Source organism: Oncorhynchus keta, chromosome 17 (assembly GCF_023373465.1).
Source record: "Oncorhynchus keta strain PuntledgeMale-10-30-2019 chromosome 17, Oket_V2, whole genome shotgun sequence".
NCBI lineage: Eukaryota > Metazoa > Chordata > Actinopteri > Salmoniformes > Salmonidae > Oncorhynchus > Oncorhynchus keta.
Genome location: NC_068437.1, coordinates 2619039 through 2631091, shown reverse-complemented (window position 1 = coordinate 2631091; position 12053 = coordinate 2619039). Strand labels below are relative to the sequence as shown.

General features: G+C 40.3%; 1 protein-coding gene across 1 annotated transcript in view; it reads left to right on the top strand.

The window, feature by feature from the left end:
- Positions 1-2663: 2663 nt before the first annotated feature.
- mrpl23 (mitochondrial ribosomal protein L23) overlaps positions 2664-12053 on the top strand; it is a 100760-nt gene continuing 91370 nt past the window's right edge. Inside the window, exon 1 of the mRNA XM_035790383.2 lies at positions 2664-2788. Coding sequence (XP_035646276.1) covers positions 2772-2788 — 17 coding nt within the window. The 5' untranslated portion in view covers positions 2664-2771. The remainder of the gene's footprint in view (positions 2789-12053) is intronic.

Below are 12053 nucleotides of genomic sequence, written 5' to 3'. Positions count from 1 at the left end.
CAAGGTCTACCTTCAAACTCAGTGTCTCTTTGCTTGACATGAGAAAATAAAAAAAAATCAGACAAGACCTCAGAAAAAAAATGGTAGAACTTCACAAGTCTGGTTCATCCTTGGGAGCAATTTCCAAATGCCTGAAGGTACCACGTTCATCTTTACAAACAATAGTATGCAAGTATAAACACCATGGGACCACGCAGCCATCATACCACTCAGGAAGGAGACAAGTTCTGTCTCCTAGAGATGAACATACTTTGGTGTAAAAAGTGCAAATCAATCCCAGAACAACAGCAAAGGACCTTGTGAAGATGCTGGAGGAAACAGGTACAAAAGTATCTATATCCACAGTAAAACAAGTCCTATATCAACATAACCTGAGAGGCCGCTCAGCAAGGAAGAAGCCGCTCAGCAAGGAAGAAGCCACTGCTCCTAACCACCATAAAAAAGCCAGACTACGGTTTGCAACTGCACATGGGGACAAAGATCGTACTTTTTGGAGAAATGTCCACTGGTCTGAAGAAACAAAAATATAACCATTTAGCCATAATAGCCATCGTTATGTTTGTAGGAAAAAGGGGATCAGCATTTGTAGGTTCGATTACAGGCTCAAAATGGCCAGAAACAAAAACCTTTTTTCTGAAACTCGTCAGTCTATTCTTGTTTTGAGACATGAAGGCTATCCCATGTGAGAAATTGCCAAGAAACTGAAGATCTGGTACAATGCTGTGTTCTACTCCCTTCACAGAACAGCGCCAACTGATTCTAACCAGAATATAAAGAGGAGTGGGAGGACCTGGTGCACAGCTGAGCAAGAGGACAAGTACATTAGAGTGTCTAGTTTGAAAAACACATGCCTCAGAAGTCCTCAACTGTCGACTCCGGGATGCTGGCCTTCTAGTCTGTTTTTCTTTAAAAAATAAGGACATTTGTAAGTGACCCCAAACTTTTATAAAAATCAAAAATCAAAATATATTTTATATTTGACATTCTTCAAGGTAGCCACCCTTTGATGACATCTTTGCACACACTTGGCACTCTCTCAACTAGCTTCACCTGGAATGCTTTTCCAACAGTCTTGAAGGAATCTGTGGTCCAACTCATCCCAAACCATCTCTATCGGGTTGAGGTCGGGTGATTGTGGAGGCCAGGTCGTCTGATGCAGCACTCCATCACTCTGCTTCTTCTTCAAATAGCCCTTAGACATCCTGGAGGTGTGTTCGGTCATTGCCCTGTTGAAAAACAAATGATAGTCACACTAAGTGCAAACCAGATGGGATCGGCAAATCGCTGCAGAATGCTGTGGTAACCATGCTGGTTAAGTGTGCCTTGAAATCTAAATAAATCACAGACAGTGTCACCAGCAAAGCACCCCCACACCATCACACCTCCTCCTCCGTGCTTCACGGTGGGAACCACACATGCGGAGATCATCCGTTCACCTACTCTGCATCTCACAAAGACACAGCGTTTGGAACCAAAAATCTAAAATCAGACCAAAGGGCAGATTAACACCAGTCTAATGTCCATTGCTTGTGTTTCTTGGCCCAAGAAAGTATCTTCTTTTTGGTGTCCTTTAGTAGTGGTTTCTTTGCAGCAGTTCAACCATGAAGACCAGATTCATGCAGTCTCCTCTGAACAGTTGATTTTAAGATGTGTCTGTTACTTGAACTCTGTGAAGCATTTATTTGGACTGCAATTTCTGAGGCTGGTACCTCGAATGAACTTATCCTCTGCGGCAGAGGTAACTCTGGGTCTTCCTTTCCTGTGGTGGTCCTCATGAGAGCCAGTTTCATCATAGCGCTTGATGGTTTTTGTGACAGCACTTGAAGAAACTTTCAAAGTTTTAGACATTTTCTGCCATTGACTGACCTTCATGTCTTAAAGTAATGATGGAGTGTTGTTTCTCTTTGCTTATTTGAGCTGTTCTTGCTATAATATGGACTTGGACTTTTACCAAATAGTGCTATCTTATTTATACCACCCCTACCTTGTCACAACACAACTGATTGGCTCAAGCATATTAAGAAGGAAAGAAATTCCACACATTAACTTTTAACATGGCACACCTGTTACATTTAACATTTACATTTAAGTCATTTAGCAGACGCTCTTATCCAGAGCGACTTACAAATTGGTGCATACACCTTATGACAACCAGTGGAACAGCCACTTGCATCTAAATCTTGTTGGGGGGGAGAAGGGGGGTGAGAAGGATTACTTACCCTTACTTACCCTATCCTAGGTATTCCTTGAAGAGGTGGGGTTTCAGGTGTCTCCGGAAGGTGGTGATTGACTCCGCTGTCCTGGCGTCGTGAGGGAGTTTGTTCCAGGTTACCACCTCATGAAGCTGGTTGATAGACTGCCATGCTTGTGCAAAGCTATCATCAATGTAAGAGTGGCTACTTTGAAGAATCTCAAATATAACATACATTTGGATTTGTTTAGCATTTTTTTGGTTACTACATGATTCCATATGTATTATTTCATAGTGTTGACTTATTCACCATTAATCTTCAATGTAGAAAATAGTCAAATAAAGAAACTCTTGAATAAGTAGGTGTGTCGAAACTTTTGACAGGTACTGTATAGATCATGAATAAATACAGATTAATTCAATTTTTCTACTTTTAAATTGGGGACTTTTACTTTGAACATTTTCGATTTTACGTGACCCGGAAGTACTTCTTTATTGTCGCTGTGGAGAAGCTTTTAGGAAGTCCTTGAAAATATAACACGCACAGCCAGTTTATTCATCAAAACACGGGGCTACAACCATGGCAAGAAGATTAATGTAAGTTGCAGTTATTATATATAATGGCACTGTTCTTCAAGTCGCATTCAGAAAAATCAGTCTGCTCACGTAGCAAACGTTATCTTTAGATGTAGGCTAGATAGTTAGCTGCCGTAACTGTAAAGGTATCTAATACCGTAGCTAGCCAAATCGCCAGTTATTGTTGTAAAAAATACCATAGACAGAGGCAAGTAACGTTAGTTTCGTTTTCTGTAGATCAAGAAAGCTATCTTTCCAACTAACTATATTTCTTTAGCTAGTTAGTTGCTTACTTGTTAAACAGTGTGTTCCTTTGCTGATTAACCTCAACTCCACGAGTTAAAGTGGAACTGACAGCGTTAACTGCTTTGAGTATATTAAGACACTCATGTCAGTCAATAGTATAACATTCCCAGTTTATGCTACAAAACCAACTTTATAAGAGGTTTTAAAAATAAATAATAATTGACAAAAAATCCATGATGTGCGGCAGGTAGCCTAGTGATTAACGCGTTGGGCCAGTAACCGAAGTGTTGCTGGCCCGGAATCTCCGAGCTGACAAGGTACAAATCTGTCGTTCTGCCCCTGAACAAGGCAGTTAACCCACTGTTCTTTGACCATCATTGAAAATGAGAATTAGTTCTTAACTAACTTACCTAGGTAAAGAAAGGTTACATTTTAAATACAAATGTACAGTAAGGCGTTGTTGGCAGAATACATGGATGCTGTTCAATGCATGATTCATATATTTCACCAATACATTTCTTGGCAGTCCAAAAAATATTGCTCTCAGGTTGTATCAGAGATGGCCTGGTACATTGTTTGCAGCAGCACCACCCATTCGGGATGCACTGTTTCAATGACTCAATATTCTGAAGAAGAAAAAAGTCTGGGAATGTCAATACAATCAAACTAGCAAGTGCAATGATCACAGGTCTGTCATAACGTGGCTAATATGCTAGCGGACGTGTTAAACTCAAGGCAAAGATTTGTATTACTAAACCAAGATAGACCACAGCCTCTCGTTTCCATTTGGAACAAATTAGTCAAAGTGGGCGGGACAAGCAAGGAGGTGGGCAGAGCCAAGCACGTGCTAGCGAGATCCTATTGGCAGATGTCTGCATATTTCCGTTCGGGGACTCCTCTTTAGAAGTGCGCATGTGCATTGACTCAATTTGCCTCTGCAGCATAAACAACAGATTATACACTTTTGCAAAAGGTAAAGTCTACAAAACTTAGTCCACTCTGTTCATAACAGATTCTAGTTTTGGGAACAGAAAACTGTATTGAGATCAGAAGTTTCATCTTTGAGAAAATGTCAGCCAAAATCCATCTCGTTCCATCTTCTCATGGTGCCTGCCAGTGGACTTCTTCTTGCTACAGTATTTGGTAGTGGGTGGAAACGCTACTAAGCGAATGCTTCACATTTATACATCCAGTGAAATGTCTGTTTCATTGTTCTGTCTGTGCTCAAGGCATGATGCTGTACTTTTCTATTTGGCCCGTGCAATGATTTGTGTTGTCAATTCATTTTGGCCAGCTACCATATCGCCCATGATGTGCTGCACTACAAGTCACAAGAAAGTATAGAGTGAATTGGGAAAGTATTCAGAACTCATGAGTTTTTCCACATTTTATTATGTTACAGCCTTATTCTAAAATGGAATTAAATAGTTTCCCCCCCTCAATCTACCCATAATGACAAAGCAGAAACAGGTTTTTAGAAACAACTAACTGAAATAACATTTACATAGGTATTCAGACCTTTTACTCTATGCTTTGTTGAAGCTCCATTGGCAGCGATTACAGCCTGGAGTCTTCTTTGGTATGATGCTACAAGCTTGGCACACCTGTATTTGAGGAGGTTCCCTGCAGATCCTCTCAATTTCTGTCAGGTTGGATGGGGAGCATTGCTGCACAGGTATTTTCAGGTCTCTCCAGAGATGTTCAATCGGGTTCAAGTCCTGGCTCTGGTTGGGCCACCCAAGGACATTCAAAGACTTGTCCCGAATCCACTCCCGCGTTGTCTTGGCTGTGTGTTTTGGGCCGTTGTCCTGTTGGAAGGTGAACCTTCGCCTCAGTGTGAGGTCGTGTTTGCTCTGGAGCAGGTTTTCATCAAGGATCTCTCTGTACTTTGATCCGTTCATCTTTCCTTCGATCCCAGTTTCTGTCGCTGAAAAACATCCCTACAGCATGATGCTGCCACTCTTGTGCTTCACCGTAGGGATGGTGCCGGGTTTCCTCCAGATGTGACCCTTGGCATTCAGGCCAAAGAGTTCAATCTTGGTCTCAAGCAAACTCCAAGCGGGCTGTCATGTGCCTTTTACTGGCCACTCTATCATATAGGCCTGATTGGTGGAGTGCTGCAGAGATGGTTGTCCTTCTGGAAGATTCTCCCATCTCCACAGAGGAACTTTGGAGCTCTGTCAGAGTGATCAGGTTCTTAGTCACCTTCCTGACCAGGCGCTTCTCCCCCGATTGCTCAGTTTGGCTGGGCGGCCAATTCTACGAAGAGTCTTGGTGGTTCCAGACTTCTTCCATTTAAGAATGACGGTGGCCACTGTGTTTTTGTTGACCTTCAATGCTGCAGACATTTTTTTTTTTATACCCTTCCCCAGATCTGTGCCTCGACACAATCCTACCTCGGAGCTCTACGGACAATTGCTTTGACCATATGGCTTGTTTTTTTTTGCTCTGACATACACTGTCAACTATGGAACCTTATATAGACAGGTGTGTGCCTTTCCAAATCATGTTGAATCAATTTAACTTACCACGGGTAGACTCCAACCAAGTTGTAGAAACATTTCAAGGATGATGAATGGAAACGGGATGCACCTGATCTCAGTTTCGAGTCTCATTGCAAAGGGTCTGAATACTTATGTAAATATGATATTTCTGTTTATTTGTAATAGTCAAGAGGTCTGAATACTCTCCAACTGCACTGTATCTCTTTTGTTTTAATATATTATATAGAGCATCCTATGTACATAAGTGGATATTATAAAGGGTCATCATTTTCAAATAATACAATGTCAGTTTGTGTCGCAGCCTATGCCTTTTTACAAAAAAAGCATGCAAATTTGTATTTTTTTTCAATGTGGCCCCTGTGCACTGATTTGAGTTTGACAACTCTGGGCTAGCGTATCCTTTTTATGTAGCTAATTATTTTTGCAAGCTAGCGTTGGCTAGCTAGTTGCTGGGAGGATGTCATGTCATTGGATGAGTCATTGTTTTTGGTGGCTACAGCTAGAGCTACAGGGGACCTTTGTTTAGCTAGCAAGAAATGTGAATCACTTTGCTAGCTAGTGATTCTGAACTTGAATGGCAGTAGTTCATTTTGAGCATATGTCTTAGTTGTCAATCAAATGTATTTGGCATCGATCAAATGGGTGGGCAGACAGGCAAGTTCCCATTCAGTTGTCAAAACGTGGATTGGGACGAGCAAAGACCAGAAGGTTACTAATGCCCATCATTTTTCAGTGCAATTTTGATGTCCAACTAGCTCAAAGTTTGATTGTGTTGATCTAATAATGTTCCCTCGTTAGATTTTAGCGCATCTCATTCTGGCTAGCATTAGTTGTTGATCTTGTTGATGTGCATAGGCAACTGAGGTAGAGAGAGCCTACCTTTTTCATGGTTGTTTGATAAATAGGACCACGAAGTTCCCAAATGTAGGAGGACTCAAGTGGTATTTACATTTTTGCAGAAATCAATTCAGGTGTTTTTTTTGGTGAATGTGTTCTAGTGATTTAACATTGAGCTGTTGATCCTGCCTGTAAACACACAGTCCAGTTCAAAGTGAATAATGATAAACAGATGGCTCACAAGTCCTCAACTGGCAGCTTCATTAAATTGTACCCGCAAAACACCAGTCTCAACATCAACAGTGTAGAGGCGACTCGGATGCTGGCCTTCTAGGCAGAGTTGCAAAGAAAAAGCCATATCTCAGACTGGCCAATACAAATAAAAGATGAAGATGGGCAAAAGAACACACACTGGACAGAGGAACTCTGCCTAGAAGGCCAGCATCCGAGTCGCCTCTTCACTGTTGATGTTGAGACTAGAGGTCGACCGATTAATCGGAATGGCCAATTTAATTAGGGCCGATTTTCAAGTTTTCATAACAATCGGAAATCGGTATTTTTGGGCGCCGATGTGCCGATTTTAAATGTTTATTTTTTTTTTTTACATTTATTTTTTACATGTTTATTTTTAAAATGATTATTATTTGCAATTTTTAATTTTTATTATTATTCTTTTAATTTTTACATTTTGAATACCTTTAGTTAACAAGGCAAGTCAGTTAACCTGTTACTCCTACCCCTACTTTTTCGAACATTCTGTTAAAATTCGCGCAACATTTCAGCGCCCTGCTACTCATGCCAGGAATATAGTATATGCATATGATTAGTATGTGTGGATAGAAAACACTCAAGACGTTTATAAAACTGGTTAAATCACGGCTGAGAATATAACAGAACGTGCGTTTCATCGAAAAGTGCAGGAAAATCTGATCACTGAAAATGGGAAAATATATCCATGCGCCACTTCAACCCATTGTTAACGTGAACCACATTAAATGGGGCCGAGGTTGAAATACATACAGCTTCCACACGATGTCAACAGTCTTGTCATTTGCCTACGATTTGTTTCTTGGTCAAACAGACACGAGGCAGCGCAGTTCTTCCGGTCTCCGACCGGATATTTTGCTGAAATTTACCCCGGACATTATTTCCAGACGTACAGCTATAGAATATACATCGCCTCGTGATCAATTTGATCGCTTATTAACGTTTACTAATACCTAAAGTTGCATTACAAAAGTATTTCGAAGTGTTTTGTGAAAGTTTATCGTCAACTTTTTTAATTAAAAAAATGACGTTACGTTATAAAACGCAATTTTTTTTTCTTTCACACAGTCTTCATAGGTCGACATCTAGGCTATATATGGACCGATTTAATCGAAAAAAAGACCCAATAGTGATGTTTATGGGACATCTAGGAGTGCCAACAAAGAAGATGGTCAAAGGTAATGAATGTTTTAGATTTTATTTGTGCGTTTTGTGTAGCGCCGACTATGCTAATTATTTTGTTTACGTCCCCTGCGGGTCTTTTGGGGTGTTACATGCTATCAGATAATAGCTTCTCATGCTTTTGCCGAAAAACATTTTAAAAATCTGACTTGTTGCCTGGATTCACAACTAGTGTAGCTTTAATTCAGTGCCCTGCATGTGTATTTTAATGACCGTTTGAGTTTTAACGAGTGCTATTAGCATTTAGCGTAGCGCATTTGCATTTCCAGATGTCTAGATGGGACGCCTGCGTGTCGGGTAGGAGCAAGAGGTTAAGAACATATTCTTAATTTCAATGACGGCCTCGGGACGGTGGGTTAACTGCCTTGTTCATGGGCAGAACAACAGATTTTTCACCTTGTCAGCTCGGGGATCCAATCTTGCAACCTTACAGTTAACTAGTCCAACGCAATAACGATTGCTTTTCTTTCAAGAACAAGTACACTTCTAAGTGACCCCACACTTTTGAGCGGTGTTGTGTACTCGTTTCATTTAAGGACCCCAAAATTGACAGATGTGCCATACAGGCTGAAAAATAGTTGGGAGGAGATTTTCGATGTACCGATTCCATGGCACATGGTTAATGAAGTGATACCCAAAACAACGCACGATTCAAAACTTTTTCATTAAAAATTATTATGCAAAATTCTTGCAACCAATCGAATGTTATAAACTCAGCAAAAAAAGAAACGTCCTCTCACTGTCAACTGCGTTTATTTTCAGATAACTTAATGTGTAAATATTTGTATGAACATAAAAAGATTCAACAACTGACACACAACCTGAAGAAGTTCCACAGACATGTGACTAACAGAAATGGAATAATGTGTCCCTGAACAAAGAGGGGTTAAATGAAAAGTAACAGTCTGTATCTGGTATGGCCACCAGCTGCATTAACTTCTTATGGCTGCAGGGGCAGTATTGAGTAGCTTGGATGAAAGGTGCCCAAAGTAAACGACCTGCTCCTCAGTCCCAGTTGCTAATATATGCATATTATTATTATTATTGGATAGAAAACATTCTGAAGTTTCTAAAACTGTTTGAATGATGTCTGGGAGTATAACAGAACTCATATGGCAGGCAAAACTAGGGAACGCGCTTCATGACTTTGGATTTGTTTACCAAACATGCTAACAAAAGTAGCTCTTTGGACATAAATGATGGACATTATCCAACTAAAACAAACATTTAATGTGGAACTGGGATTCCTGGGAGTGCATTCTGACGAAGATCTTCCCGCTCTTTCACCCCGCCCCTTTTCTTTTGTGTAACCAGCTGTCATATCTGTTCCGCCCGCTAGGTACGTTTTCCTTTATGACGTAATTTGTAATCAATTTAATTGTGTATGTGGAATTTTGTGTGATTAGTTGGGTATTTAGTAAATAAATAATTAAACCTAATTTTGTGTTGCTGATTCAAATTGTTAGCCAGGGCTCGTGGAAACCAAGAATATACAACTTTCAGATGAGACTGAATTAAGATGACGATTAATATTGACTGCTATTGATGTAAAATATTACTAGGTCTTTAAGAGTTTTTTTCGTAAGATAACAGCTCTCTAAATATTATTTTGGTGCCCGACTCTCTAGTTAATTACATTTACATGATTAGCTCAATCAGGTAATATTAATTACGGATAAATTATTTTATAGAATAGCATGTCATATCACTTAATCCGGCATAGCCAAAGACACAACACTGCAATGAAAGTATATTCCCTTTCCCTGTTTTGTATCTGACTCTCACTCCCACTCCCCATAGGTGACACGCCCTGGTCGAAGTATTTTGTGTTTTGTCTTCATGTATTGGGTCAGGCCAGGGTGTGGCATGGGGTTTTTGTATTGTGGTGTGTTCTGTCTTGGGGTGTTGGTATTGGGATTGTAGCTTAGTGGGGTGATCTAGCAAAGTCTATGGCTGTCTGGAGTGGTTCTCAATCAGAGGCAGGTGTTTATCGTTGTCTCTGATTGGGAACCATATTTAGGCAGCCATATTCTTTGGTTGTGTTGTGGGTGATTGTCCTTAGTGTCCTTGTTCCTGTCTGTGTTAGTTTACACTAGAATAGGCTGTTTCGGTTTTCGTTACGTTCTTTGTTTTGTAGTGTTTGTATTTTAGATTCGTGTTACGTTTTGTTCATTAAACATGGATCGCAATCTACACGCTGCGTTTTGGTCCGACTCTCCTTCACCACATGAAAACCGTTACAATATAGGTGGGTATTAATGTGCTACGGTGGGCTGTATTCTTACTCAAGTAATTTCTGAAGAAAGTAACTTACATTTGACCAAATCACTTCAATTACATAGATTTATATTATTATACTGTCGCGGTTGGATGAAAACCTGGCAACTCCAAATTCTTATTTTTTATTATTATTTTTCCTACCTGAATCAATACTATTGGTTCCCCTTTACGTCTATATGAACGTTTCACGACCCTTTGATCAACGGAATGTATTCAATATAGCTTGTCATCAACCACGCTCTAGGAGATTGCAAAAACGTCTATCATGCATGTCAGATTTCAATACTGGCGTTGTCCTAATGCGAGAGCTTTTCTTCTCTCAGATAAACCGTTTGATCATATTTTTGTGATATTCCTACCTTTTAGAAATGTGTCATTTTAAGAGGGCCCACCACATTTCTCCTTTGTGTCTGCCTCTTCAGTCCAGGGTGCATTACATGGTGCCGTTGCGTATGTCAGACTCCACTCTGCGAGGCACATCGATCTGCAGGTTCAACATGGTGAGATTGTAGACTCCTAAATTGATAGTGCAGTTTGTTTAGGTGATTTTTATTATAACCATCTACTTCCCATGCGGATATTGACTTTGTTGTTGTGTGCAGCTACATTTGTAATACTATAAGTATTTCTCAGATACCCTGAGTATTTAAAACATAAGGAACACCTGCTATTTCCATGACAGACTGACCAGGTGAAAGATATGATCCCTTATTGATTTCACTTGTTAAATCCACTTCAATCAGCGTAGATGAATAGGGAGAGACGGGTTAAAGAAGGACTGTTAAGCCTTGAGACAATTGAGACATGGATTGTGTATGTGTGCCATTCAAAGGGTGAATGGGCAAGACAAAAGATTTAAGTGCCTTTGAACTGGGTGTGGTATTAAGTGCCAGGTGCATCGGTTAGAGTGTGTCAAGAACTGCAACGATAAACTGTTTCCCATGTGTATCAAGAATGGTTCACCACCCAAAGGACATCCAGCCAACTTGACACAACTGTGGGAAGAATTGGAGTCAACATGGGCCAGCATCCCTGTGGAACGCTTTCGACACCTTGAAGTGTTCATGCCTCCGACGAATTGAGGCTGTTTTGAGGGCAAAAGGGGCTGCAATTTGATATTTGGAATGTTTTCCTAATGTTTTGTACACTGACTATAATTCTGCTGTTGGTATTGTGTTTTGAGTGCGAGCGCAAATTAAATGGATAGTTAGCTGTACTGAACAAAAATATAAACGGAAGTAAAGTGTTGGTTTCATGAGCTGAAATAAAAGATCCCCAAATTTTTCCATATGTCCAAAAACTGTATGTCTCTCAAATGTTGTGCACAAATTGGTTTACATCCCTGTTGGTGAGCATTTCTCCTTTTCCAAGGTAATCCATCCACCTGACAGGTGTTGCATATAGGGTTGCACATTTTGGGAAATATTCAGAGGTAGAAACTTTCCACGGGAATATATGGGAATTAATATTAATACCATTTAAATGTGATGTTTTTTGCATTGGATATGAACTCATCAAAAAAATAAATGTTCTCTCACCATCAACTGTGTTTATTTTCAGCAACCTTAATGTGTAAATATTTGTGTGACATAACAAGATTCAACAACTGAGACATAAACTGAACAAGTTCCACAGACATGTGACTTAACAGAAATGGAATAATGTGTCCCTGAACAAAGGGGGTGGAGTCAAAATCTAAAGTAACAGTCAGTATCTTGTGTGTCCACCAGCTGCATTAAGTACTGCAGTGAGATTTTACCCCACTCTTCCACCAAGGCAAGTTCCCAGACATTTCTGGGGGGGAATGGCCCTAGCCCTCCCTCTCCGATCCAACAGGTCCCAGACGTGCTCAATGGGATTGAGATCCGGGCTCTTTGCTGGCCATGACAGAACACTGACATTCCCATCTTGCAGGAAATCCCTCACAGAACGAGCAGTATGGCTGGTGGTGTTGTCATATTGGAGGGTTA